Source organism: Carassius gibelio, chromosome B6 (assembly GCF_023724105.1).
Source record: "Carassius gibelio isolate Cgi1373 ecotype wild population from Czech Republic chromosome B6, carGib1.2-hapl.c, whole genome shotgun sequence".
Classification (NCBI taxonomy): Eukaryota; Metazoa; Chordata; class Actinopteri; order Cypriniformes; family Cyprinidae; genus Carassius; species Carassius gibelio.
This window is the reverse complement of record NC_068401.1, coordinates 11,729,137-11,753,502: the sequence shown is the minus strand read 5'-3', so window position 1 is coordinate 11,753,502 and position 24,366 is coordinate 11,729,137. Positions and strand designations below refer to the sequence as shown.

General features: G+C 37.5%; 1 protein-coding gene across 7 annotated transcripts in view; it reads right to left on the bottom strand.

Moving 5' to 3' along the window:
* LOC127960229 (microtubule-associated serine/threonine-protein kinase 2) overlaps positions 1-24,366 on the bottom strand; it is a 146,002-nt gene that overhangs the window by 47,628 nt on the left and 74,008 nt on the right. For 6 of the 7 annotated variants that reach the window (XM_052559847.1, XM_052559849.1, XM_052559845.1 and 3 more), the window contains one exon: positions 10,826-10,857. In XM_052559847.1, the coding sequence (XP_052415807.1) occupies positions 10,826-10,857 (32 nt within the window). Of the gene's footprint in view, positions 1-6,263; positions 6,432-8,359; positions 8,820-10,825; positions 10,858-24,366 lie in introns of those variants that run through there. The other variant, XM_052559850.1, reaches the window with a different exon arrangement.

Here is a 24,366-nt window from a genome sequence, read left to right as displayed (position 1 = left end):
TATTATTTGTGCAAAATAGACGATTACTAAGTCACGCCCCCATCAGATGACTGGTACGTCACAGAATGCATCACAAGCTGTCACGAGAGAGCGCCATAATTCAAATAAACTATATTCCGCTTAGCTTTGACTTGTTTTTTTTTTTTTTTGGATGGTCTCATCCTCTTAGTGACACTGCATGCTACAAAACGATGTTTTTTACTACTGTGACAAAGGAATTACCATCAATATTATAACATTATTTCTTTGTTTGACTAAACGTGCTGTATGGGCTCTATGGTCGTTCAGTGGACCATTACCTTTCTAACTAAACTGGGATTTACAGCTGTGGATGTGTTTATGACTCGTTATTGCGATGAATCGGTTACGTACTGTGTTTTTAATATGCATGTTCTGATGTATACTGCTTCCACAAATTTAGCAAATACATTCCTTATAAGCTTTCCATTGAAAAACAGTGATCTGTCGCCGATGAGAGGCTTAGAACTTCATTATGGTATAGTTTGTGTTGATGTATTTTGTCCCGTTTCATTTAATCTACTCAGTAAACACCGAAGTATGCAATAAAGAGCGTTCAGTGCATCAGCGTCCAGGTGCGGGTTAACAAGTCAAATAAAAAAATATATACATTTTATTTACGTTTTAGTTTTATTATATAACAAATTATGCCTATACCAAAAATGAATAATTCAATCAAACAAATAATGGATAAAACCAGTATGAAATTCATAAATGTAACATTTGCATTTTCAGTACTGGTGCAAGACCTGTAAACAAAAGCAGATTAATGCTAAAAAAAATTTAAATGCTTAAAGTCAGCATGATGGAAATGACTGTCTGAATGCACCTTAATTTATTATTTTTATTTTATTTATTTTTTTTTTTTTACTTATTTTTAACCATAATTTTTTATCAAAATGTCAACTTGATCTTCCCGTAAAAGGACAGGCTTCTCTCTTTTGACAGATTTCACCCGTCATTTACAGTAGTCTGCATAAAAACCCCTAATGAATTTTATTAATTACTTTTATTAATAAAACTAATGGAAGTGACTTGACAAGTCAACAACAAGGTTAAAGAACCAACGTGAAATTAATTATGTGCCTGTAGCAAAATAATAGACATATCTAGTTACACCCTTGATAATTAATAATTATTATTGTTCAAATAGCTTTATTAATCACTGTTATTAATTAAGAGACTACAAGGAATATTAGTAAAATATTTATATTAATAAATATATTTTTTATACAATAGAACTATTTAAAATGCTTCCATATGCTAGCTTTTAATGAAACCATGCCAGTCTGATTTCATGCGCTGCCATCATACATCTGTAATGTGCACGCCACAGACTGTCCGGGCGCTACAGTTGCACCTTTTGTGTTCCATCAACATTACATTATCAATTTACATTCAGAAATAAAAAATGCTTTTTTTTTTTTTTTTTTTTTTTACATTTGTGAATTGATTCAGAATAGTCCACATTCCACTTCGTGATGCATCTAAGAATCAAAGTTCCCCCCACCCTATTTCTTGCAAGTAGCTTTAAGCTGGCAATCACAATAAAGACAGAAAAGATCTGTCGCTACTTCCATTAAATCACAACAAAAACTCCTTTTCATTCCCCTCAGAAATGGTAATTGAAATAAAATTACTAGACCTTCAGAGACTCTTAATTATCAATCTTAGAATCTCAAATTAAGTACAGACTATATATATATATATATATTTTTTTTTTTTTTTTTACTTTTTTTAAGGTTTTGCAACCCTAGTCTTAAATGCATTTTCTAGCAATCAACGTTTAATTAACCAAAATAAAAGTGAATAAGTAAAATACCTGGCTAATGTTCATCCAGAAATACTATTTCTGTTAATATTTATTTACTCATCTGATTTGTGCTCAGCCATTGTGAGTTCTACACAGCGCTTTGCTATGTACCAAGAGCTTTCTGACAAAAGGATAGTCGAAATGAACAGTTCATGCCAGGTTAATATTCAATAAAGAGTCCAGTCTGGCCCTTTGTTTGTGCGTAATTTGCGCTTACATTACTTACTGAACAGGTGTTGCTTTCAACCTTCCTCGCATTTGGACCTGATCTGTTTTGTGTGTCTAGGGCAGCAGTTCTCAATGCCAGTCATTCCGCCCCACTGCTCTGCATATTTTGCATGTTTCTCTTTGCTAACACACCTGATTCAGATAATCAGCTCGTTAGAAGTGAGCTCCCTGCATGAACTGTGTTCCCATTGTTTATTGCTCCCTACTCCCTGAGCAGGGGAAATCTGTTGAAGTTTACCATACTTCGGAACATTCATTCACTGATTTGTGCTGCACAGAGTATTTACACATGGAGGACTCTAATTGAGAATCGCTGGTCTAGAGCAAATCCATGTGTATCATGTGGGCTCAACACAATTCCTTTTTTTAAAACATAATTGTAAAGTGTTTTGCACTGGACATCAACGACCTTGTTCTATACGACACTCTCTTGTGCTTTGGGGAAGTTATTTTGAGCCGAGTGGTGTGCAACAGTAATGGTAAACCAAAATGCTATGATTTTGTCCATTATGCCACACTAGAGGCTGCTGAATTGGCAATTAAGAAGCTAGATAGTATGAGTTTCTAGTTTCTATATGCCATTACATGCCCAACGAGGAACAGTGGAGTTCTGACCCCCTGAATGTTTTTTTTCTCCATTTCTGTCACTGATAGAGTTTGGGTTCCTTGCCACTGTCGCCTTTTGGCTTGCTTAGTTGGGGACTTAATATTTGGCAGTATTATTTGACTGCGTGTACACTACTGTATGAGAGCTGAACTGAGCTGATTCTGAACTGTTTCTCCAGAGCTGCTTTATAGAGCTTTATCTGAATATAGCCATTGAACCTCATAAGTCAATTGGGGTTAATTTCATTTGCTAATCTTGGGTACAGTTGGTCAGAACAAGAGCATCACAAGAGAGAAACAGTAAGTCTAGATATAACAAAAAGGAGCTTTCATTCACATTAAGAGAAAAAGAAAACCGAGTGTGTGTGTGTAGAAAGAGGAAAGACCAGCGATGGAGAAATGAAATAAGCAACCGCCTTTGGAACAGTTCCCTGCCCCTCTCTTGGATGTCCTGTTGAGTTGAGCTCTGAAAGGTTTTAAGACTTGATTTCCAGCAGCTTCTCTGTAGGTCTAAACCTGTGGGGAACTGCAAAACACAGCCTTTCCACTCATACGATAACATCTTTTAGAAATGGGAAATTATGTCTGGAGCATCAAGTCAATACACAGGGGAAATGAGGCTTCAAGGGAAAGGAAAATCATTTCGAACATTTTCTATTATCGTGATCACGATCAATAGAGAATGGACAGGGCAAAAGAGGCAAGAAAATAGTTGTGCATGAAAAAGCAAAGACTGTAATGATTTCCTCGAGTTTTGCTGAATGTGAATGGAAGTTCAGAGTTTCCACACTTATCCTGATTTAGACATTGAGCTGTCTAAAAAATATCCTAAAATGTGACCTTGCAATGCAAAAAAACATGCACACATTGTTTTGCTACATTGTGAACGAAGATATTCTTAACCCACAAGTTAAAAATGACCGAGAGCAGACTGTGCTCAGCAATTTGTGTCATCAAACAAGAGATCAGTGAGGGATCAAGGTGAACACACACACACACACACACACACACAGTCAATTGGGACAGAACATGGTGTTCTGAAATTCCAGAGCAGCTCATTAGTGCAGAATCACTCTCATTCTGCTCCACAGGCATTAGAAACACACACACACACACACACTCACGTGTTAATGAGCAAGGCTTTCGCAAACCATATCAAAACTTAGTGGCAATATATATTTGCTCAAAATGATCTGCTCAATAAGACTAGCCAATGATGCTAAAAAAAATACATTAACATTCAAAGTCAATAAAGGAATTCATATTTTTATTAAAAAGGACTGCAAGGAGCTTTCACATTGTTCCATTGTTTCACAGTATTTTTACTGTATTTTTGATGAACAGATATAGCCTTTTTTATTCTACCCATGGTGCCAAGTAAAAAAAAAAAAAAACAAGCCTACGGAACAGGCCGCTGACGTGGCAGCTTCATCAATGAAAGAAATCTACATGCTTTATTTGTTAAATTTAATGTATGTAATGTTGCAGTTTTATTATCTCTGTAGCACAATAGATTCAAAACTTTCAAATCCAAAAAAAAAATCTAAGTAAAAACCATAAAGTTATGTTATGACTTCTTCACTAAAGTAACACAAGGAATCTTTGAGGGTGTTTTTGGCCCCAAAGATGTTTTGACATGCCCTGACAGTTGTGCTTTTTTCAGTTTCTTAAAAACATACAGGTGTATCCCAATAAATTAGAATGTCATGGAAAAGTTTTAAATTGATTTCAGTAATTCAACTCAAATTGTGAAACTAGTGTATTAAATAAATGTGATGCACACAGACTGAAGCAGTTTAAGTCTTTAGTTCTTTTATTGTGATTATTTTGGCTCACATTTAACAAAAACCCACCAAGTCCCATATCAACAAATAAGAATATTTCATAAGACCAATAAAAAAAAAAAGAAAAAAACATTTTTAGTGAATTGTTGGCCTTCTAGAAAGTATGTTCATTTACTGTAGATGTACTCGATACTTGGTAGGGGCTCCTTTTATTTAATTACTGCCTCAATTCAGCATGTCATGTTGTGATCCAGTTTGTGGCACTGCTGAGGTGGTATGGAAGAGGTGGCTTTCTTTGACAGTGGCCTTCAGCTCATCTGCATTTTTTGGTCTCGTTTCTCATTTTCCTCTTGAAAATACCCCAAATGGAGTTCAGGTCTGGTGAGTTTGCTGGCCAGTCAAGCACACCAACACCATAGTCATTTAACCAACTTTTGGTGCTTTTGGCAGTGTGGGCAGATGCCAAATCCTGCTGGAAAATGAAATCAGCATCTTCAAAAAACTGGTCAGCAGAAGGAAGCATGAAGTGCTCCAAAATTTCTGGGTCAGAAATTCAGTCATCACAGACTGTGGAAACTTAACACTGGACGTTTGATAATGCTGTGATTGGGTGGGGAATCATGGGAGTTGTCGTCTTCATCCCCACAGCCGATACAATCAGACGGGACTCAGGCAGAAATCATGTTCATTGATAAGCTAATGTATTAAAGACTTGTTAAGGTCACTTGGTGGGGCTAAAAGTTGTGGAAGCAAAACAAGGCCACTGGAGTGATTGCCGATGAAGGACGAGCGCGATACATGGCTCGATAGCAGCAGAGCTTTTATTCTGCCACAGTCGACTGCTACATGCGTATGTGGGGTAAAACAGCACTGATTTATACTAGATACACTTGAGTGTTTAAAAAGTTCTGTTTTAATGCTACCCTGTGCGTTCTTCACCTGTCGAATAAAATGCATAACATACTAAAGTGTCTTTGGTGTTTCCATGTTTTCAACAAAGTAAAACCAGAAAAATCGAGGATGTATAAAGTCATTGGCAGGATTCAAACATTCATATCTCTGGATTTAAACATTCTTCAAAACATTTGGGATAAAGTACACAAGTCAGCAAAATATATACTGTAGCAGCATTCTAGTGATTTTGGGATACTTCAATCCAAAAATCTTACATATCGTGCCTTTAACAAGCAAATATTTATCTATCCATAGTAGCAGAAACTGGCCATAACAGAATAATCAGCTTACAGTTATTAATAAATATTTTTTTTTGCATTCTCGTTTGCTCAAATGGCAAAATAAAAACTACATGATAGTGTTTTCACAAAAAAAAAAAAAAAAAAACTCACTTGCATTAGTTTTTTTTTTTCTTTATGCAGAGGAGATATTATACGAAGTATGTTATACATGCATATATTATTTATTTATTTTTTAATCGAAATATAAGAAAACATGAGAATTTACGATGCTAATGACCACCGAAACGTGTCATCAAGCATCTTGTGAAAAGGGTCAACACAGAAAAACTCTTTTACGCTTTAATCAAAAGTGACATAGTATATTTATAACATGAACAATCCCCTCGAGTAACCTGGGGTTAAGTGCATTGCTCAAGGGCACAGTGCTGAAGGCACAATGCAGGTAAATGTAGCCTTCAGTTACCCGCCATGAGCATCTAGCCACTAAACCCCATCACCCCATTAGAAAAACAGATTAGATGAAACAGCAACCACACAATGCCTAGTTATCCAGCATGCTGTTGAAAGGGAGGTTGGACCAGAAGCAATTGCAAGAGCACTCTAACATCATAACCTTACCTCCACAAGAAGGGATTGGCGCTGGGGGCAAGGACAGGGGCAGACGCAGGCCCCTCGGGTCCACCCGGGGACGGGAAGATGAGAGCAGAAGGGGAGGTGGTAGGAGAGAGGAGATGCTGGAGGAGGCTGCTGTTGCCATGACAACGGTACTGAGCAGTTGGCCAGATTCTTAAGTGAATACGGCAAGAGAGGAGAGCAAGGAGTAATGTGAGTGGGTAAAAAAATAAAGAAAAGAATGTTTGTCCTTATGAAGGGCAAGGAAAGGTAGGAAAACCTACAGCAGTTCATAAACATGACCAAGGCAAAGGCTTGACATCACACTGTCACTGACTCGGTGTATGTCCACACTTCAAACACAGTGTGAATTAAACTCTTCCTACCTCTCAGTTCCATGTCTACAGACTCGAAGAAGACATGTGGTCAAACAAGATCCTGTTTTAAGCTGCCCTGGTATTCCTGAGAGATGCTGCTGACAGGCTGTTTCAGCAGTTCAGCAGATGCACACTCAAGCTAAAGCTGACTGGCACAAGGATAGGATGACAGTTCTGTCAGGGTCTACCTCCGTTCCCTTTAGGCAACATTCTCAAGCAGAGAAAGGAAGGACTCCATTCTCCTTCATCAAAACTTCCTCAAATTGGGACATCCAAGACTGGGGACAGGATCTTGTTTTCAATCACTTCACCCTGTAGGTGTTATTCTGGGGCAGAAATAACACTCAACAAACAAGACGTGTTCTTCCCTTTGAACAGCTAGACAGAGCACAACTCTTTGGAAAAGACCATGGAATAATGGAAAAACAATGGGAATGGGACCCGGGACTTCACCTGGCCCTGAATCGAATCTAGAAACAGATCTTTGTACAACCATGCCACAGATCTGACCCAAATGGCTTGTATAACTAAAAGGATAAAAAATAACCAAGTTCTAAATACTAAGGAGAACTCTATCTGGAATAAAAAGTATACCAACCATGCTAGACTTAAACTTGGTTTTCAGGCAACAGGGAGCTGTTTCAGACAGCCAAGACACAGACGTGCTCTCAGAGTGGAGTGAAGGGGGTAAAAGAAGCTGACCTGGCACAAGTTGGCCTTTGACATGACTAAATCTTGCACAAACACACACATATTCTGCTGAGTAAAGACCTCCCTTTGCTTGAGTCTTTCTGGTGTTCTGATGGGTTGTGTTTGGAGGCTGTAAACTGAGCCACACACTGTGGCTGTCAATCAACCAGGAGAGCTAGAAATTCAGCCACCACTCAGGGCATGAGGGGAAAGCAGGTATCGGGTTCCCAGACAGACTGAGAGAGGGAGAAAGAGAAAAACCCAGTGCTTAACCATCAAGAAGGTCAGAGTCTGTGGTCTGTTTGTGTAAAGCTAATGCTGTGGTCATGTTTAGAAACCTCAACGGATAAAGTTCATGCATTTAAAAAAATGAGTGACAGTTAGCTGGACTCAACTAAAAGTTAAAGAATAAGGAAAGAACTAAGGTTCGGTAAACAAACACAAGCTAAATTTGTGGGCTTATTTAATTAAATTAATATATGTGCTGCGTGTCTCAAAGTGATGCAAGGCACTGTATTCTTTTACATGTGAGTAGCTCATGATCCAGTGTTTTCAGTGTCTCAGAGTGGCTTGGTTTGCAGTAAATAATATGAACATGAATAACATGAACTAATCTGCTTTGAGTTTGGGTCGCTTATTAAATGCTTTCCTTACATGTAATTAGAAGTGCTTATAAACCAGCTACTGTCATAAAAAGAAAATTTTAAGAATATAGTATATTATATAATAAATATTAGTAGTGTATTTTCACAGATGTACCTTTAAATTATTATTACTATCATCTTAGTAATTTAATATGATATTATTGTAACTTTCTTTTTTTACAGTGAATGAATCAAACAAAAACAAAATGCTCATATTCAAAAATATAAATACTAATTTTGTTTGTTAAATTGTGCTGCCCAACAAACAAGCTTCACATACATTGAGGTTGTTTTATTTTTTTTCCTTATTTTGTTATCAGAAAAATCGCAATTACCCCCCCCCCCCCCTCAAATTGTGCAGCCCTATCACAAGATCTAAATCAACTCTTACTGTAAGCGCAGGTTGGGGGCTCCAAGTCTTTCCTTTCTTTTCTTCATGTTCATGAGTATAACAGCTGGATAAAGTCTTTTACTCAGAAGTGAAACTGGAAAGTGTTTCCAGCGACAGGTTTATAATAGTTGAAAAAGCACTACATTGCGTACTGTTAAAGCCTGCTACCAAACTACAAAACCTACAAAACTCTGATTGTGAAAGTTACAGCAATTCCAGCCATACTTCCTTAATCTTCATCAGATCCATCAACAGTCTGATCACGATGTGCATTCAAGTCTCAGCTTGTCCACGGCTAGAGCAAATATCAACTTCTTTGTGAACTGAGGTCATGGCAGCATCTGTTGTTAAACGACAATCCTCTAAAAGCTATATCCAGGAGCGTTCTGTCTGTCTGAGGGCTGTGAAGTACCACAACACGAAAAGAGAGCGAGAAGAGCATGACGATCAAAATTAAAGGCAAATTAGAAGCTTCACTCTGCTCTTAACTTGACTAAATGTTGGCAAGACAGTCAGAGACACACAAACACACAGAGTAATGAGGGAGAGGGCATTCTCATGATATCACAAGACCCTGGGGGAGGTGCAGCTGTTGCCCCTACCTCACACCGGTCCATCTCTGTTCACACAGTTCTGGGAACCAAAAGAATATCAGTGTCCTATCCACAGTTCCCAGGTGAATGTTTTCGGCTAAATGTAGCCCCAAGGAGACAATAGGCAGGATCAAACACAGACACTAACTTTAAGCCTGATCAGTTCAACACACACTGCTGCAAGAAAAAAGCCTAATACAATTACACTGAGACAAGAGCTACAGCTCTTTTGAAGGGCAGTTCATCTAAATGAAAGTCTGTCATTATTAACTTTTACACTAATTTCCCTCCATCACAACATTATTACATTCAATACGAAAAATCGATATTCAGTTTGAGATTTGCTTAAGATTAGATTTAGCAGTGTTTATTATTAATGTTAATTATAATAGTTTTTTTATATAATAATTATTCATGTTTTGTTTTTTTTGATTACTGGGCATTAGATGACATAAAAACATAACCTAATGGTGCTCTTTCATCCTTTTTTGAGCTTGACAAAGTTTTCATAAACTTGCTTTGATTATGTTGAAAAGCACAATCTGAACATTTTATTAAGTATCTCCTGTGTTCTAGAGAAGTCAGTCAGTCTTCCATTTATTGACTGACATTAGGTTGAGTAAATAATTACAGAATAAATAATTTCATTTCCTCTTTACTGGGTTCCCACATTAAGTGAAAGGGTGAGATGGAAAAGAAGGAAAAACAAGATGGTGACTCACAAAGTACCAAAACCCTAAATGAATGAGGGCCTGAATGAGTGCTAAAATGAGATTTCTCCGACAAGCCGTGTGGCTGAATAGAAGGTTTGATTCGATTAAGTCCTGTAATCCCATGGCGGGTGGAACAAACTCTGTGAACCCTCACAATAGCCAGCATTCTGCCCACCCCTGCCAGTCACTCTGAGCTATACAAAGGCGACAAAACCCTGAACGTGTATAAGAAAGAACACAACAACAGTTTGCTCACACACTTCCTTTGCAGCACTCAATAATACACCAAAATATTGTCTGCCATCCACTAATCGCATGATGCTGATATTGTGCTTTCTTATGATTGGCTGTAAAGAGCATATTCTTTGCTAGCATGGAGTTAAAAATAAATAGAAAGGAAGATATAGATAGGTGTGTCAGAACAGGAACCAAAATGCTCAGCTGTCGCAAAAGGCCTTCAGTAATCTGCCTGTCACTGCCCTACCAGTCACCTACGACCCCTGTGACCCTGTTCGTGTGCAGTAAACAGTGTTGACTCTGTGATCGAGTAGGAATGCTGACCCTACTGATACAGCAGTGTGAGATGTATTAAACATGCTCTCTTATAAGGCAATATTCAGATGTAGATTTTGTCTGAATATTTCGGTGTTCTCTAAAGGTTAGTTGAATTTACTCTAGATAATCAATCATGATTCTGTAATGCTAATCTCACAATTTCAGCAGTGTGTGTTGGACTATACATACTTAATATTTCCTTAATATTTACCAATCAAATGTTGATCTGTAACTTTGAACTGCATCTGAACAATCTGCAACATGAACAATATATAACTGGATTGTTCAGTCCTTTAATTCCTTTTTTACTGTATTTAGCTTTCTATTGTTTAATTACTGTGTGCATGCAACGATAAAACATTTCACACAAATGTTTCCTGTGTTTTCCCACCATAATCTTTTAAAACAGATTTAAATCACACATAGTATGTCCTGAAGTGTAATTAATATTAGTGAACATAACCAAACACCTCTTTGCTGAATGGGCATAGCATCCTCTGTACCTCTGTACAACATTTGTGGTATAATTTTCCATGGTCTGATTGTTCACAACAGACCATAGATTTCTCTATCCATAAGAAAAATAAATAAAATCGAGCACTTACAAACTGCCTCTTCTGGGAAGACTCAGCTCCTTCTGAAATAAAGAAAGAAAAGAACAAAAGATTAACTATGACAAATGTCTGTGTTGCAATTATTGCACAAATTACAGAACATGTATACTTATGCATAAAATATCATGAAAACCCAAAATTTGGTGCAGACTCTAAACCATCCACCAGGTGGCAAAATTCAACCACCACAATTCAACTCAGGTCACACTGCATGAACCATATTTACATAGTTCAACTGGATTTAATTTGATTGAACAGACTTTTATCTTTATTAATCAGTGATATATTCAATTTGACTCAACTGATGATTAAGTGAAACAATGGCCTGTATAAAACATCACATATACTGAAGGGGGAAAAAAACACCACTAGATGGCAAAATTGAACCAATATTACACACAGCTCGATTTACCTTCGAGCAGTGCATGCCTACTGTTAGCTGGACTGAGAAAAGACGAGTGATATCAGGTCCAGAAGACCCATGGGACAGAAAGGACAGACAGAATAAGGGCATTCCATCTGTCGTCCATAGTCAATCTCCTCTCTAGTGTAAATATATCCAATGCCAAACACTTAAATTAAAACACTATGATTGAGAAACCGAGTGATCTATGAAGATTGAATGTTTAAATAATAATAGTGCTGTTATAGTTACTGTACTGAAGCCAAAAAATTTTTTCTCCACATTACAACACTGATGGTAGATTCACATCCCTATCTAGAAATATGCCTGATTAAATTTACATTTATAAATTTACAGTAGAACAGAAGAAAAAAAGAAATTCACTCAAATTTTCTATAGAGCCCTTTTAAAATCTCATCTGATGTGTAGAGAGTAAAATCTTTCAAACAAAACAAAATCTGAACAGCACATTAGCATTCTTGACAGATGAATAGCCAACACAAACAATGGCTTTTAGATAATTCATTAAATTCAATTATTGCATGTGTTTACAGGGCCCACCATCCATTAACAGTGTGGGTGTACGGGCAGAGGCCACGTGCCGTACTGATCCTTACGGATTCAACTCATCCAGTTACACAAAGCAAGCGTTTGGTAGTGAGCGCATTCTGTTGACACCATGTTTTCTTTCATCTGGCTTAGCTGTCATTTTCAAATAGCTCAGTGTTGAAATAAGAAGTGTACTGTAACAGTAAAATTGAAAAATAATCAATTGCAATTGCAACTAAATTTAGCATATCATCACAGCAGCAACTTGGAAGTGATTTCCATGTTGCTAATCACCATAAAGAGAGAGAGAAAAAAAAGATGAATAAAACATAGGGGCTGTGATATACTGGTTGTTAAAAAAAGACTTTTGTATTGTTTGCTTTGTGGTTATGCAAAACATGGCTAATTTATCGTTTATATGTATAATATAACCTATAATCTTCTCAATCCTCTCAAACCCTGGACCACAAAACCAGTCATAATTACCACAGGTGTATTTGTAGCCGAAAATACACTGTATGGGTGAATATTATTTATACTATAATATTTACAATAATTATACAATATTTATACAATAATTATAAATCATTAGGATAAGTAAAGATTGTGTTCCATGAAGATGTTTTGTAAATTTCCTATCATAGATGTATCAAAACTTAATTTTTGATCAGTAATACGCATTACTAAAGGACTTCATTTGGACAGCTTTTTTTAACCATCAGATTCACTTTCCAAATAGTTATATCTTGGCCAAATATTGTCCTATAATAACAAACCATAGACCTATGGAAAGCTTATTTATACAGCTTTCAGATGATGTATAAATTTCAATATCGAAAAATTTATTTTGTGGTCCAGGGTCACAAATGTGATAGCTATTCTTTTAACGGTGACTGTCAATGGACTGTTAAAGACATGCTGGTTCAGAAAATGAGAAGCATTCTTGTTTCAGTCCAATCTGGCTGAGAGTACAGCTCATTTCAAGTGCACTTATGAAAAGAAAAAAAACCTTCGGCCTCTCACTGAAATCAGCTCTCATTACTGCAGGGAAACTGGACAAAAGTGGAGAAAGAACATATTAGACAACAGAACAAATTCAACAGTGTACTTAGAGCAGGAGAGAAACAGCAGGTAAAATTATTAGAGGACAGAGAGTGAGAGAGTGAGCTGTAGCTGTATTTAGAGCGTGTCTATGAGACATCTGTCTCCCCACATCGATGGAAGACTGAGCCAGGGAACCTTCATGTCCTCCTGACCCATCTGCAGAATATTAACACCGCAACTTCTCAAAGTGCAGCCTTAGCAAAACACGAGCCTACTTTTTAATTAGCAACTCCACCGATAGCAGCCTGATACGCCTGGAGGCTTCATATATGGCAGTTTTCCTGCTTTTCATGTCAAGTTGAGATCACTTTCCCCTGTGCTGTCAGAAAAAGTGCATCTCTCCTTCTCTCTTGACCTCTGTAGCCCTCTCCTCTCCTCTCTCTTTCTCCATAACAAGCCTGAAGTGCTCATCAGCGCATTCCTACTGCTCTGACTGAACTCAGGTATGGATACATCAGCCTTCAAGCACTGTAGATGGACTAAATCTTGTTAGCTTGTGTGTGTAAGATGAATTGAGTATCTACATTCGTTGCCAAATCTGATTCGTTGTGGAGCAAAGCAGCGCTGCCTGATATCTGGATGGTACGTGTGTGTGATAGTGTTCAAGGGAACTGAACACAGCTGCGTTATGAGTGGCAGGAAGGAGAGCGTGCCATAGAAATCTTCATGCCTGTTATCTACAGCTCTGCACTGAAGACAAAAAATAAGGCAAAGCCAGACTGAGGATGTTTAAAAAAATTACCCAATGTAGACTTTTGGGATAGTACTTTGGGTGCTTCAGAACACAACCTAAGTTTTGTTTGTCTCTACACCAGCGAGAAGTACACCGTGTTTGTGCAACACAATATATACTTTGATTATTATCACTAAAGCGATCCTTAGATGCCTTCAGCTGTCCAATGCCCCATTCATATTTCAGAAGTTCTACTCCAGATTCTTATCCCTTGTCTATCTTTAATAACATCTTTTGAAATGAATTTGCAAATTAATTAGGATTGCTTTGCTTTTTTTTCTAATAAATTAATTACATGAACAACTACAAAAAAAGCAAGTTTGTGATTTTTCGATAAAATTGTTATCCAGTAAACAGCAACATCAATTGGATGAACAAGGAACCAAAGAGCTAGATAAAGCCCTGTTTGGAAAGCATTAGTTTTCTAAAGGATATCTGCGTTATAATTCTTGTCACCTGACGTCTGAAAAAAAAATTCCAAGTTTTTTACAGACAGATATAAAGAAGTATTTGTGTGCATCATGTATGATTAATATGTATGTTTTAATTTGATATTTATTGAAATTATTGTAATTTATTATAAATAAACTTCACAAGTTTATATAACTGGCTACTTATGACCAAACTTAACAACCAATAAAATAAAATAATAAAAAATAAAATATTTATTTTGGTAAAGAGTCATAATAAGCCGGATAATGTATAGAATGATGTGAACAATGAATGACTAACTACACTGTATCTTTAACCTTTCCCTCTATACTTTGCGGAAAAGTAGATTATGTGTCTCAGTCTCATACAAATAATTAATATTGAAAATAAATGCAATCTAAAGCGACTGAACTCTGTTCTGGCAGGCAGATTACATTAAGCCATATGGAGGGTGGGGTCTGAGGGAGACCAGGGAGCAGTTGCATAAAGCAACTGCATGCTGGCCAAGGCTCTGTCATCGCCATGGGCTAAAAGGCTAGGCAATGAAATTAGCCAGAGTGACAGTCTGGAGCAGGCCCCCTGCTCTCCCACAAAAGCAATCTCCCCAATGGAGCCCATTAATATTTCTTAAGTTCGTCCAGCATGACAGGAAGCCGTAGTGCAGGGAAATGTAATCAGGGAGATGGGCCGAAAGCAGCATCACGCTGCTGTTTAAATGGACTCCTGGAGACAGTTACAGCCATCAGGAGCTACAGCAAGATAAGCAACTGTGTTTACACTGCTTTAAGAGCTCACTGGAGGTGGTGGGTTTCAGGTTTGAGGGACTTAAGCAGTATGTCGATTCAAGATGCTGTCCAATTTCGTTCTAATCTTGGGTAGAGTTGAATCTGATGGGAACGGGTTATCCTGAGCAACAGTTTCATGTTTGACTGACAGCTCTAAATCTCTCTCCGATTAGCGCTGACTTGTGGTGTCGTGCCCTCCAGCATAAATTTCAAGCTAGCATAGCTAATTACAAAAGCCTCAGAGCTCTTGAGGCTAAGCAGCCATACATTAAGACAAAACACACACTGAACATTCGTTTAGTGTCATTAAGATTCATTACAGGCGGAGACAGGCTCCACTCACATCAACCTGACCCAGCAAGAGCACAGTGCTCAATAATAAAGCAACAGCAGTGCTAGAGAACTGAAGCAAACCAGAGCTGCTATGACTGCAGGTCAAAATGCAAATTGGTCCTTGCAACTCCTAAGGCCAGCCAAAAACAACACCAGCCTCTCCTCACATCTCTGTGGATAGACTTCATGCATATATTAATATACATATGTTTTTAAAAGGTCCAAAAAGTGCAGACATTCTTTAATAATTTAAGAAATAAAAAAACTTCTTGCTACATTACATAACATGAGGCAAACAATGTTGTTTTGGTCTAATAAGCAAAATTATATGTCAAAAGTTTGGGGTTGGTTAGATTTTTTTTAAATCTCTCGTGTTCACAAAGTGCAATTATTTGATTAAGAAAATACATTAAAAACACACTATTTCTTGAACTGAAGTATATAAACAATTGTTTTCTTTAGAAAAATAGGTGAAGATTATACAGCTATAACTTAACTCCAAGACAAATAAACCCTGGAAACAGACAAACAGAGTGAGATGAGTTATATGCTGAAGTTTAGTAGTATAAAATGATATATGGTACAGTAGTAGTAACAAGGATGTTTGTCTTGGCAATCCCTACTAAAAAAAAATGCAGCCACGTGAACTTAATTCAAAAAGAACTGATGACAGCTGTCAAAGTGCTGACCTGTCCCAAGCCATGTACTGTACAGTCAGTGTCAAAAGGCTTCAAGGCTGGAAACAGACAGCCCTGGCCAAAAAGTCAGAGCTCGCTGGTTCCCTCAAGACCTCACCAGGGACATTGGACAGTCTTTGACAGTGGCACGTTGTGCAGGACAGCGCCACAATCACTGCAATCACTCTTTCAGTCTTTGAGTGAATTTTTTGGCACATTTCCTCAACAAAAAATGACCGATGCCAATGGATAAACTCGATGGATGTGTAACGCCCACTTCTAAAATAGGAAATATGAGATCTGTGCAGTACTGTACATTAAACTGCTGAAACTTCAACCAATCAGGATATATTTTTTATTTAATGCACTGTTGTGTGAAGCAGGCCAAAGAAATTTCACTGTGGGTGGAAGTAGAATAAAGCAGAACAAAATGCCCTGCTGCTGTTTGCTTGTTCAAATTAACAACAAGGAAGAGATAGCTTTTATCGCTTGTAGCTTTTTCCAGTCACACCTGGTTAGGACATGGTGTGTGAGAGAAAGATACGAGCACACTGCCACCCCTAGACACGTTGACGCAGTCTTGGCCGATTTCATTACACAGGACTAATGAACTAATTACAGTGAACCCAGGGGAGGCCTTGCTCCCGGTCTGAGTTTCCAGGGAAAGGACAGAGTTATGGAGCTACAGAAGTGCTGCAAAGAGGGAAACATGCTAAAAGCTCAGCAAATATAACCAACGGCTTTGCATCTGAACATCAGAGAACTTAAATGTGGAGTGCAAAATTTCTCTATTGCCAGCTAACGAATAATAAGTGTTCAAAAGCTAAACATGCATTGAAAATTTTTCACCAACAATTTTTTTGGGAGGCTTTTTGTCAGTGTTAGTGTCAGTCATACAATGTAATGCATCTTTGTTGAATAAATATATAAAATATAAAGGCAATATGAATGCACAGTAGTAAACCTACATTAGTGTCCCATTGTGAACTCTTAGACATCGACAAGCTTCCTGCCACTATACCTAAACAATGAAAGGTCAAGAGGGTGTAGTCTAGTGACTGCATGAAGCAGGTCTAAGGCTGTTTAATCATTTCATGGAGCAAATGGGGCGCATCACTAAGCCTGTCGAGACTAATTGCTTGCAATGAACAAGTAAACGAAAGTGATGGGGGTGAGAAAGAGAAAGAAAGGCAAATCAAAGAGTTATATGTACCAGGAGGATATTAATTAACTGGGTCATTGTAACACAGATAGAACAATATACATAATAAGGAGAATGTGGCGCCTGTGGCGGAGCAGACATCATTATAATGAGTGATTGAAAACTGTTGGGCTGGAACAGAGGATGGTGGGCTATTGTTAACTGCTTCAAATAAAAACAACAAAAAAAGTTTAATATGTTTAGGTTTACAATGTACAAGTGGAGAATCATTTAAAGCTCCATTTTTTCAGAATATGAATGGTTTTGGCCCGTGTATGCAAGATGGTAGATGGTAACCAAGGTGTTGCTATGCAGTTTCTAACATCTCAGCATTCCCATAGTCATCATTTACAACAGAATGCATGGAATAGACTGCACCCAGTTGCGTATGAGAGAACAGTGTGTTTCATTTGGGTTGTAGCTCATTCATATTAATTGAAGTTGGTGCTGGAAGTATGTAGGACAGGAAGATGGCTGAGGCGGGGCCATGGGGAAGAGGTTTAGGAGAGGGAAAGAGTAAATAAAATAACAGAGGGAGGGCAAGGGGACGGATGCAGAGAGAAATGCTGCAAAACACTTCTGATAGATGCAGCTGCAGATTTTAAAAGATGCACCCATCACCATCATCATCGCACACAAAGACAACTTGGTCGCTGCCAGCCGCCTGTCATACTGCGTGAGGGCTAAACCGGCACAATTAGCAGTCGTGATATGTGAGGATCTCCTCGTGTTGTTGGAAAGGAGCACCAAGTAATTATCCCTACTATTGTGGTACGCTTTTGGCAGAAGAGGACGTCTAGCCCTTAATTCACTCTTTCCGTCTTCTCCTGCGCTCCCTCACTCAGATGCTAATCTAGTGATCAGTCTAGCTATTCACACTGACTATCAAACTGTGGAAATTAAAAAAAAAGAACATGAAAAAACCCACTAATCCTAATTAGAATTTGCATATTCAAATTAAATCTACATTCCTCCATGAAATGTCTAAGTGGAGATAATGAAGAGTGAAGAAAAACACAATGCTGGAGTGAAGATTGGCAGATGTGTTTTTTTCCTTTTTTTTTTTTTCTTTGAAGAATTAACATGCAGTGATGATGTACCAGCATGTCAAGCGGGAAGTGTATTTGACGTTTCTGTTTGACAGTGTTGCTTTTACCTTTTTTTGAACTTTAGCACCTTATGCTATCGCCAGCACTGTTTTCTCTAAAGATCATTCTGCATTAGCATCAAGCTAACAGTACGATGCTGGAGCTATGTTCGGTCAGATCTCTGAAAAGCTCTCCACGTGTAGCGGCAGGCTGTCTCGTTGGTATATCTTGCCAGCTGCGACATTCAAAGTTAGCTTATCTGTCTCCTAGATATAAGGTGACAGTCGTCACCCCCCCCTGTTGCAAACGGAGGTGCTTCAAACCACAGTGTCAGCAGGATTGCTCATTATAGTGTACAATGGGGTTTGAACAATACAGTGCAGGACTTGGTTTGATTGTAATGATATTCAGTACTGTTTTGCTCTCAGTGACAGTTGCAGGAATAGAACGTAGCAGTTGTGAGTGTTAAAGTATTAATATTTTTTTTATACTTGGCCATTTTTATACTTGGTTAACAAATGTATCAATGAAACCATAAGCCAGCAGGAAGGAATCATGAGGTGAAAAAATATTAAACGTTGACCCATTTTTGAATGACTGAATAGTCAGTTCTGAACTCACAAACTATATTATAAATGAAGAATTTTTAGCTTCCTGCTAATTTTGCTTTGCTAAAAAAGTAAATAGTCATAAATAGAAAACTTGACGCAAAAAAATGTAACGACTTCTGGAAAATATAACAATATTACATTCCAAAAAATATAACCCCTACTCTTATCTGTACGATCAAAACAAAGTGTAATTTAAGTTCTTTTCGGGGTTATCAGGAGAAAATGCCTCATAACGCGTATACACGTTAATCGACTCCAGAGGGTTAATATAACTCCAACTTGATTTGTCTGAAAGAAGACTAGAATGCTTTGAGGGTGAGTAAAACGTGGACTAATTTTAATTTTTGGGTGAACTAACCCTTTAAATTGATCAGTGAAAGTAAAATGACAACAAAGACAATTATAAATGTTGAAAAATAAATGCTGTAAGTTTGAACTTAAAAAAAAAAAAAAAAAAGGTTTTACGTTTTTCAAAATATTAAGCTGCAAAAAAATAAGAGAAGTATTTCAAAATCATTTAAAAATATTATCAACCCGAAACTTTTAAATGTTGTTTTTCTAGTGAACATAAACATAAAAGATCAAACATCATTTAAAATGTAATTATTTTGTGTATTTATTAGTGATCGACCGATATTGATTTTTTATAACCGATACCGATACCGATTATTTGCATGTTTATGTACCCGATAACCGATATGCAGAACCGATATTTATTTACTGTTATACTTCTGTTTCTGACAATTATTACAACACAAATGAGCTGAAAAAAAACATTTTATTTATAACAATCACTCCTTCCTTGCATACAAAAAAAACTTTATATTTATACACAAATAAATAGAGGGTTCTGAGTCCAAAAAATTTAAGTGCACTGTGCAAGTGCAAGTGTCTTTGTTTTAAAATAAAAGCTTTGATGAGGTAAAAAAATAAAAACGGGTAAAAAAATAAAGCACAAAAATGATTCTAACATATTGGTGGGGGCGGGAGGGCTATTTAGGAGTGCATAGCTATTTAGTAGTGTAACTTAATACTCCCAGTTAAGCAGAACTAGGTTTTAGTGTAGAAAACAGAGTCTTTCAGCATTCTGCCCTGTAAGCCTGCTTGCTTCCTTCAAAAATTTCATGCAGTGGCCGTGCATGAGGCTTCCTGATCATCAACCCAGTCAGGTGCTGAGCAATATGAACGAACTTTTATCCCGAGACTATATAAAATTAAACAGCACTTGTCAGTTGGCATTTTATGATCTAGATTCAATCTAACGTTAGATCATGAAATGCCAACTGACAAAGTGCTGTTTGACTATAATTTAATCAACCGCGATCGCGCATGGAGATAATAAATAATTAATTTCCACAAAGCGGTATATGTATATGTGTATTAGCGAAATAATTGTTATGTAGTAAATGATAATATAATCTAGTGTGTTTAAACAAGATAATCTTGTCAAAAGTTTCATTCAGTGGCATTGCTTGAGGCTTCCTGATCATCAACCCAGTCAGGTGCTGAGCAATATGAACGAACTTTTTTTCCCGAGACTATATAAAGTTAAACAGCACTTGTCAGTTGGCATTTTATGATCTAAATTTAATCTAATGTTTAATCATGAAATGCCAACTGACAAAGTGCTGTTTGACTATAACTTAATCAACCGCGATCGCGCATGGAGATAATAAATAATTAATTTCCACAAAGCGGTAGGCTATATTTATATGTGTATTAGCGAAATATTTGTTATGTAGTAAATTAAAATATAATCTAGGGTGTTTAAACAAGATAATCTTGTCAAAAGTTTCATTCAGTGGCCGTGCTTAAGCCTCCAGATCATCCGTCAGTTTCTAAGCAATATGAACGAACTTTCTCTTCTAGACTAATGGTGTGCAAATACAACAGATAGAGAATTAAATTCAACGCTTTTCAGAATCAGAATCAGAATCAGAATGAGCTTTATTGCCAGGTATGTTTACACATAGCGTACGAGGAATTTGTTTTCGTGACAGAAGCTCCGCAGTACAACAGAATAACAGCGACAGAACATAAAACACATAATAAAAGAATAAAAAAAACATTTTTTTTATTTTCAACATGCACTCATTCATGTCTGTTTTATTTAATTCATTTAAAGATACGTCTTTATTGGAGCAGGACATGACGAACACTACGTAACTCGATGAGTTCGTCTCAATTGTTTAGAAACAAGCTGCATAAATTAACTATATCAGGAATTTATGTCTCAGATCTCATTTGTGCATGTCTGTTATGTTAAATAAAGTTGATTAATTAAAGCAAACCAAGTAGAACATATACTTTACCTGTGCACTGAGTTGTTGTTGACTGATCACCTCAGACGCCCGGGCTGCAATGGCGGAAATCTCAAAACGGCCACAAGATGGCGCCGTAAATCGGCTAATCCGATATTACAAAACCGATACCCGATTATGGAAAAATGCTTAAATATCGGGAAAAATATCGGTAAACCGATACATCGGTCGATCACTAGTATTTATAGAACAATTTTTTATTTGTTTATTTAGCTTGTGGCCATATAAAACTAAAGCCTTAAAATATAATTATTATTTACCAAAAGGTTTGTCGAAAGCATTGTGTAAAGGAAAAGTATAAAGAAAAGTGTACTCTAAATTATATAATGCTGCTAAACAGATCCCATGCTCCTCTAGGAGAGTAATGAAGTCATATTTGTCCCATCTTTGCTTCTGACATTCTCCCACTCTTCCTCCTGTCCCCCATGACTGCGAGTGAGTCTGACTTCATTACCAGTAGGCGAACAGACACTTCTCCGGTTGTCAGTATTTGACTCCCAGGTGCTACCAAACTCCCTGACACACAAACATCATCAGTTCACACTTCTGGCATATCAGCCATCCCCCATAAACCCCCCCCACCACCACCACCACCACCACCACACACACACAACAGCTCGGCACAAATGTCTGCATGCTAGAGAAAGAAGCTCATTTGTCTTGGTCAAAGAAAATAGCTACAGAATTTTCCAGAATAATAAAACAGCCACTAAAATGCGCCTCTCAGGACTATAACAATGAATGTGCTCTTGTAGTAGAAAATGAACACAAAGCAGGAAAATGAAATCACAGAAGTATGTTAAATGAAGAAAATAATGGAAAGAGACAATAGGCTGAGAAAACAGTACAAGATTGGAACAAGCCACACCAAGATGAATAAAAGAGCCAATGTACAGAAAGAGCCATCAAGGCATGAAGCCCATGAATGTGCTATGGAAGGCAGAAGAGGCGCCACATACACCGAGAGACAAAAGGAGCAATGGCGCTCATTATTAAGAGCTGAAGGAGAAACGGCTGTGTGAGGGTAGACTGAGGTCTGGCTCCCCAGGGAGGGCACCACACGAGAGGCAGACGATCAAAAACCACCCCCAACTGTGCAAACAGACAGACACGATACCAACATACTGCTATTTTGCTGTGCATTTGATTAATGCCTACTGAGAGAGGTGCTACTGCAGAGACCACTGACTTCAAGTGCCAGAAAATGAGAAAGAAGAGAACAGAATAATAAAAAATAAAAAAAAAACGAGACAAAGCAAGGTGGCAGTCACAGTATTATAGCTTCCATCGGGAGATATCTGTTAGTTTTAAGTGTAAAGAAGAAGTACACTGTCCTTGTTTGTCCAAATGTGTTGTTTTTGTGAAACTCTGTTTGGAAACAGTATTTAGCCTACGGCCAATTGTGGGCAGGGGGATGTCTAGACACCGTTCTGGCATCCTCCTCGATTCTTCACCCGCAAACCAATAAAAACAATCTTAATGGGCAAATTTTACTGTCACACCAGTAAATCAAGATCAGTATTGAACTGATTTAGTTTCACTAACTATGTATCTGTGGCAGGCTTTTAATAAACACAAGTTTTTTATTGCTGCTTGTCTGGGACCTTGATGAAGTGTCTAAAAGAGAAGTGCTTCAGTTTATTGAAAACCACTCATTTAACTCCAAAGCAAACATGAAATCACAACTGACCCCATTTACTGTACTTTCTTAACGCGTTCCTGGTCTTACTGTAAATGATTAATTGATCTACGTCATTCCAAATAAATTTTGTTGAAAATTAAACAACAACAACAACAACTTAAAATGCAATGACTAACTCAGATACAGAAAAAGTTAATCAGCAGCAAAATAGATAAAGCTTTTTCAGGCTACTATTGTACTTGATGCAAAACATGATAACGTAATGCTGTGCACTAAAACAGTGCAATAAACAGTATGGCAATAACAGAAAACAATAATATATTTGACAAAGAATAGAGCATATTGAGACCCCACAACTGACAGAAACCTTGACCATGCGCCATTCTGATATGCACTTGCCATTTTTCACAATGCAATCAATTCCTGATGAATAAAATAATTCCCCTCCCTACATTTTCTGCTTAGCGAATATCTTGTTTCACCGTAAAATGTCACATTAAATAACCACAATTGATTGTGCATACAGTTTCATGCTGACTTTGAATCTCTTCCACAGTTTTTGGTCTGTGATTTTGATTAAACAGGATTTTTAACCCATTTGTCATTGATTGAATGTCTTTTACTGTCTATCTTAATAATGGCTTAGCTCAAAGACAAGGGAGAGAACACTGATTAAGGCCGCTTGGAAAGCAGGATTTATTACCAGTAAGTAATACTGTCTGCTGTGAAGCCACCAATCCAAGTCTGGGTTTGTGTATGTGTGTGTTTTAATCTCTGGCAGCTGAGTCCACTCTCTTTCTGGCAATTTCCCCTTCACCCCTCCAATTCTATTCAGTCTAAAACGATGATCTCATGCTCTCACATTTGTCTCAAAGTGAGCTTATTGCTATGCTCTTAATGCATTTAAAGCAAGTCTTTGACGGGGGGCTGGCAGCATTGCCTCACTACCCCAAGTAGGAGCATGGTGAAATGTGTAATGTAGACAACAGTGCAATAATTCACACCCCATGCGCTTTAAAGTCCAGGTATGTTAAGCACTCGACCACCTTAGGAAAAGACAAGGTTTTACTGGTGTGACAGAGCAACCAAAAATATATGCCACAACAAATGGATGAGGTGCAAACAGAATATGTTGGGGGGGTAAAATGTATGGTCTTCTATATTTATTCTTTTTCTTCCTTCTCACATTTGTCTTGCTAAAAGTGCACAAACGTACACACTTTTTTTTGCTATTGTTTTTCCTGGATGTTGATAATGAGATAATCATGAAACAGCATTATCATATTACAAAAACATGCAAAACAAGTTCCAGTGAGGAACTTATTTTCAGAAAAACGGTTACTAGGAAAAATGTACAGTGAAAAAGATCTTACCACCTCTGAGTGTTTAGAGTGCACTGTACTGTTATGAGGACAGACAAAACTAGGACACAGGCATCTCTGCAGTCTGAACAACCTTACAGAGTGAACTTACTTCAATCAATGTGCAGTGTACTAGAGTAATATGACTTCCACAGTGGTGGTGTTAGTTCGAGCATGTCTCATGCAGGGGCTGAAGAGAGGGTTAGGAAACATGGTCCATTCATTCTAAACAGCTATTCTTGGTGAACACTAAGTGACTGCTGAAACTAATGGGCCTTAATCCTTTAATTAT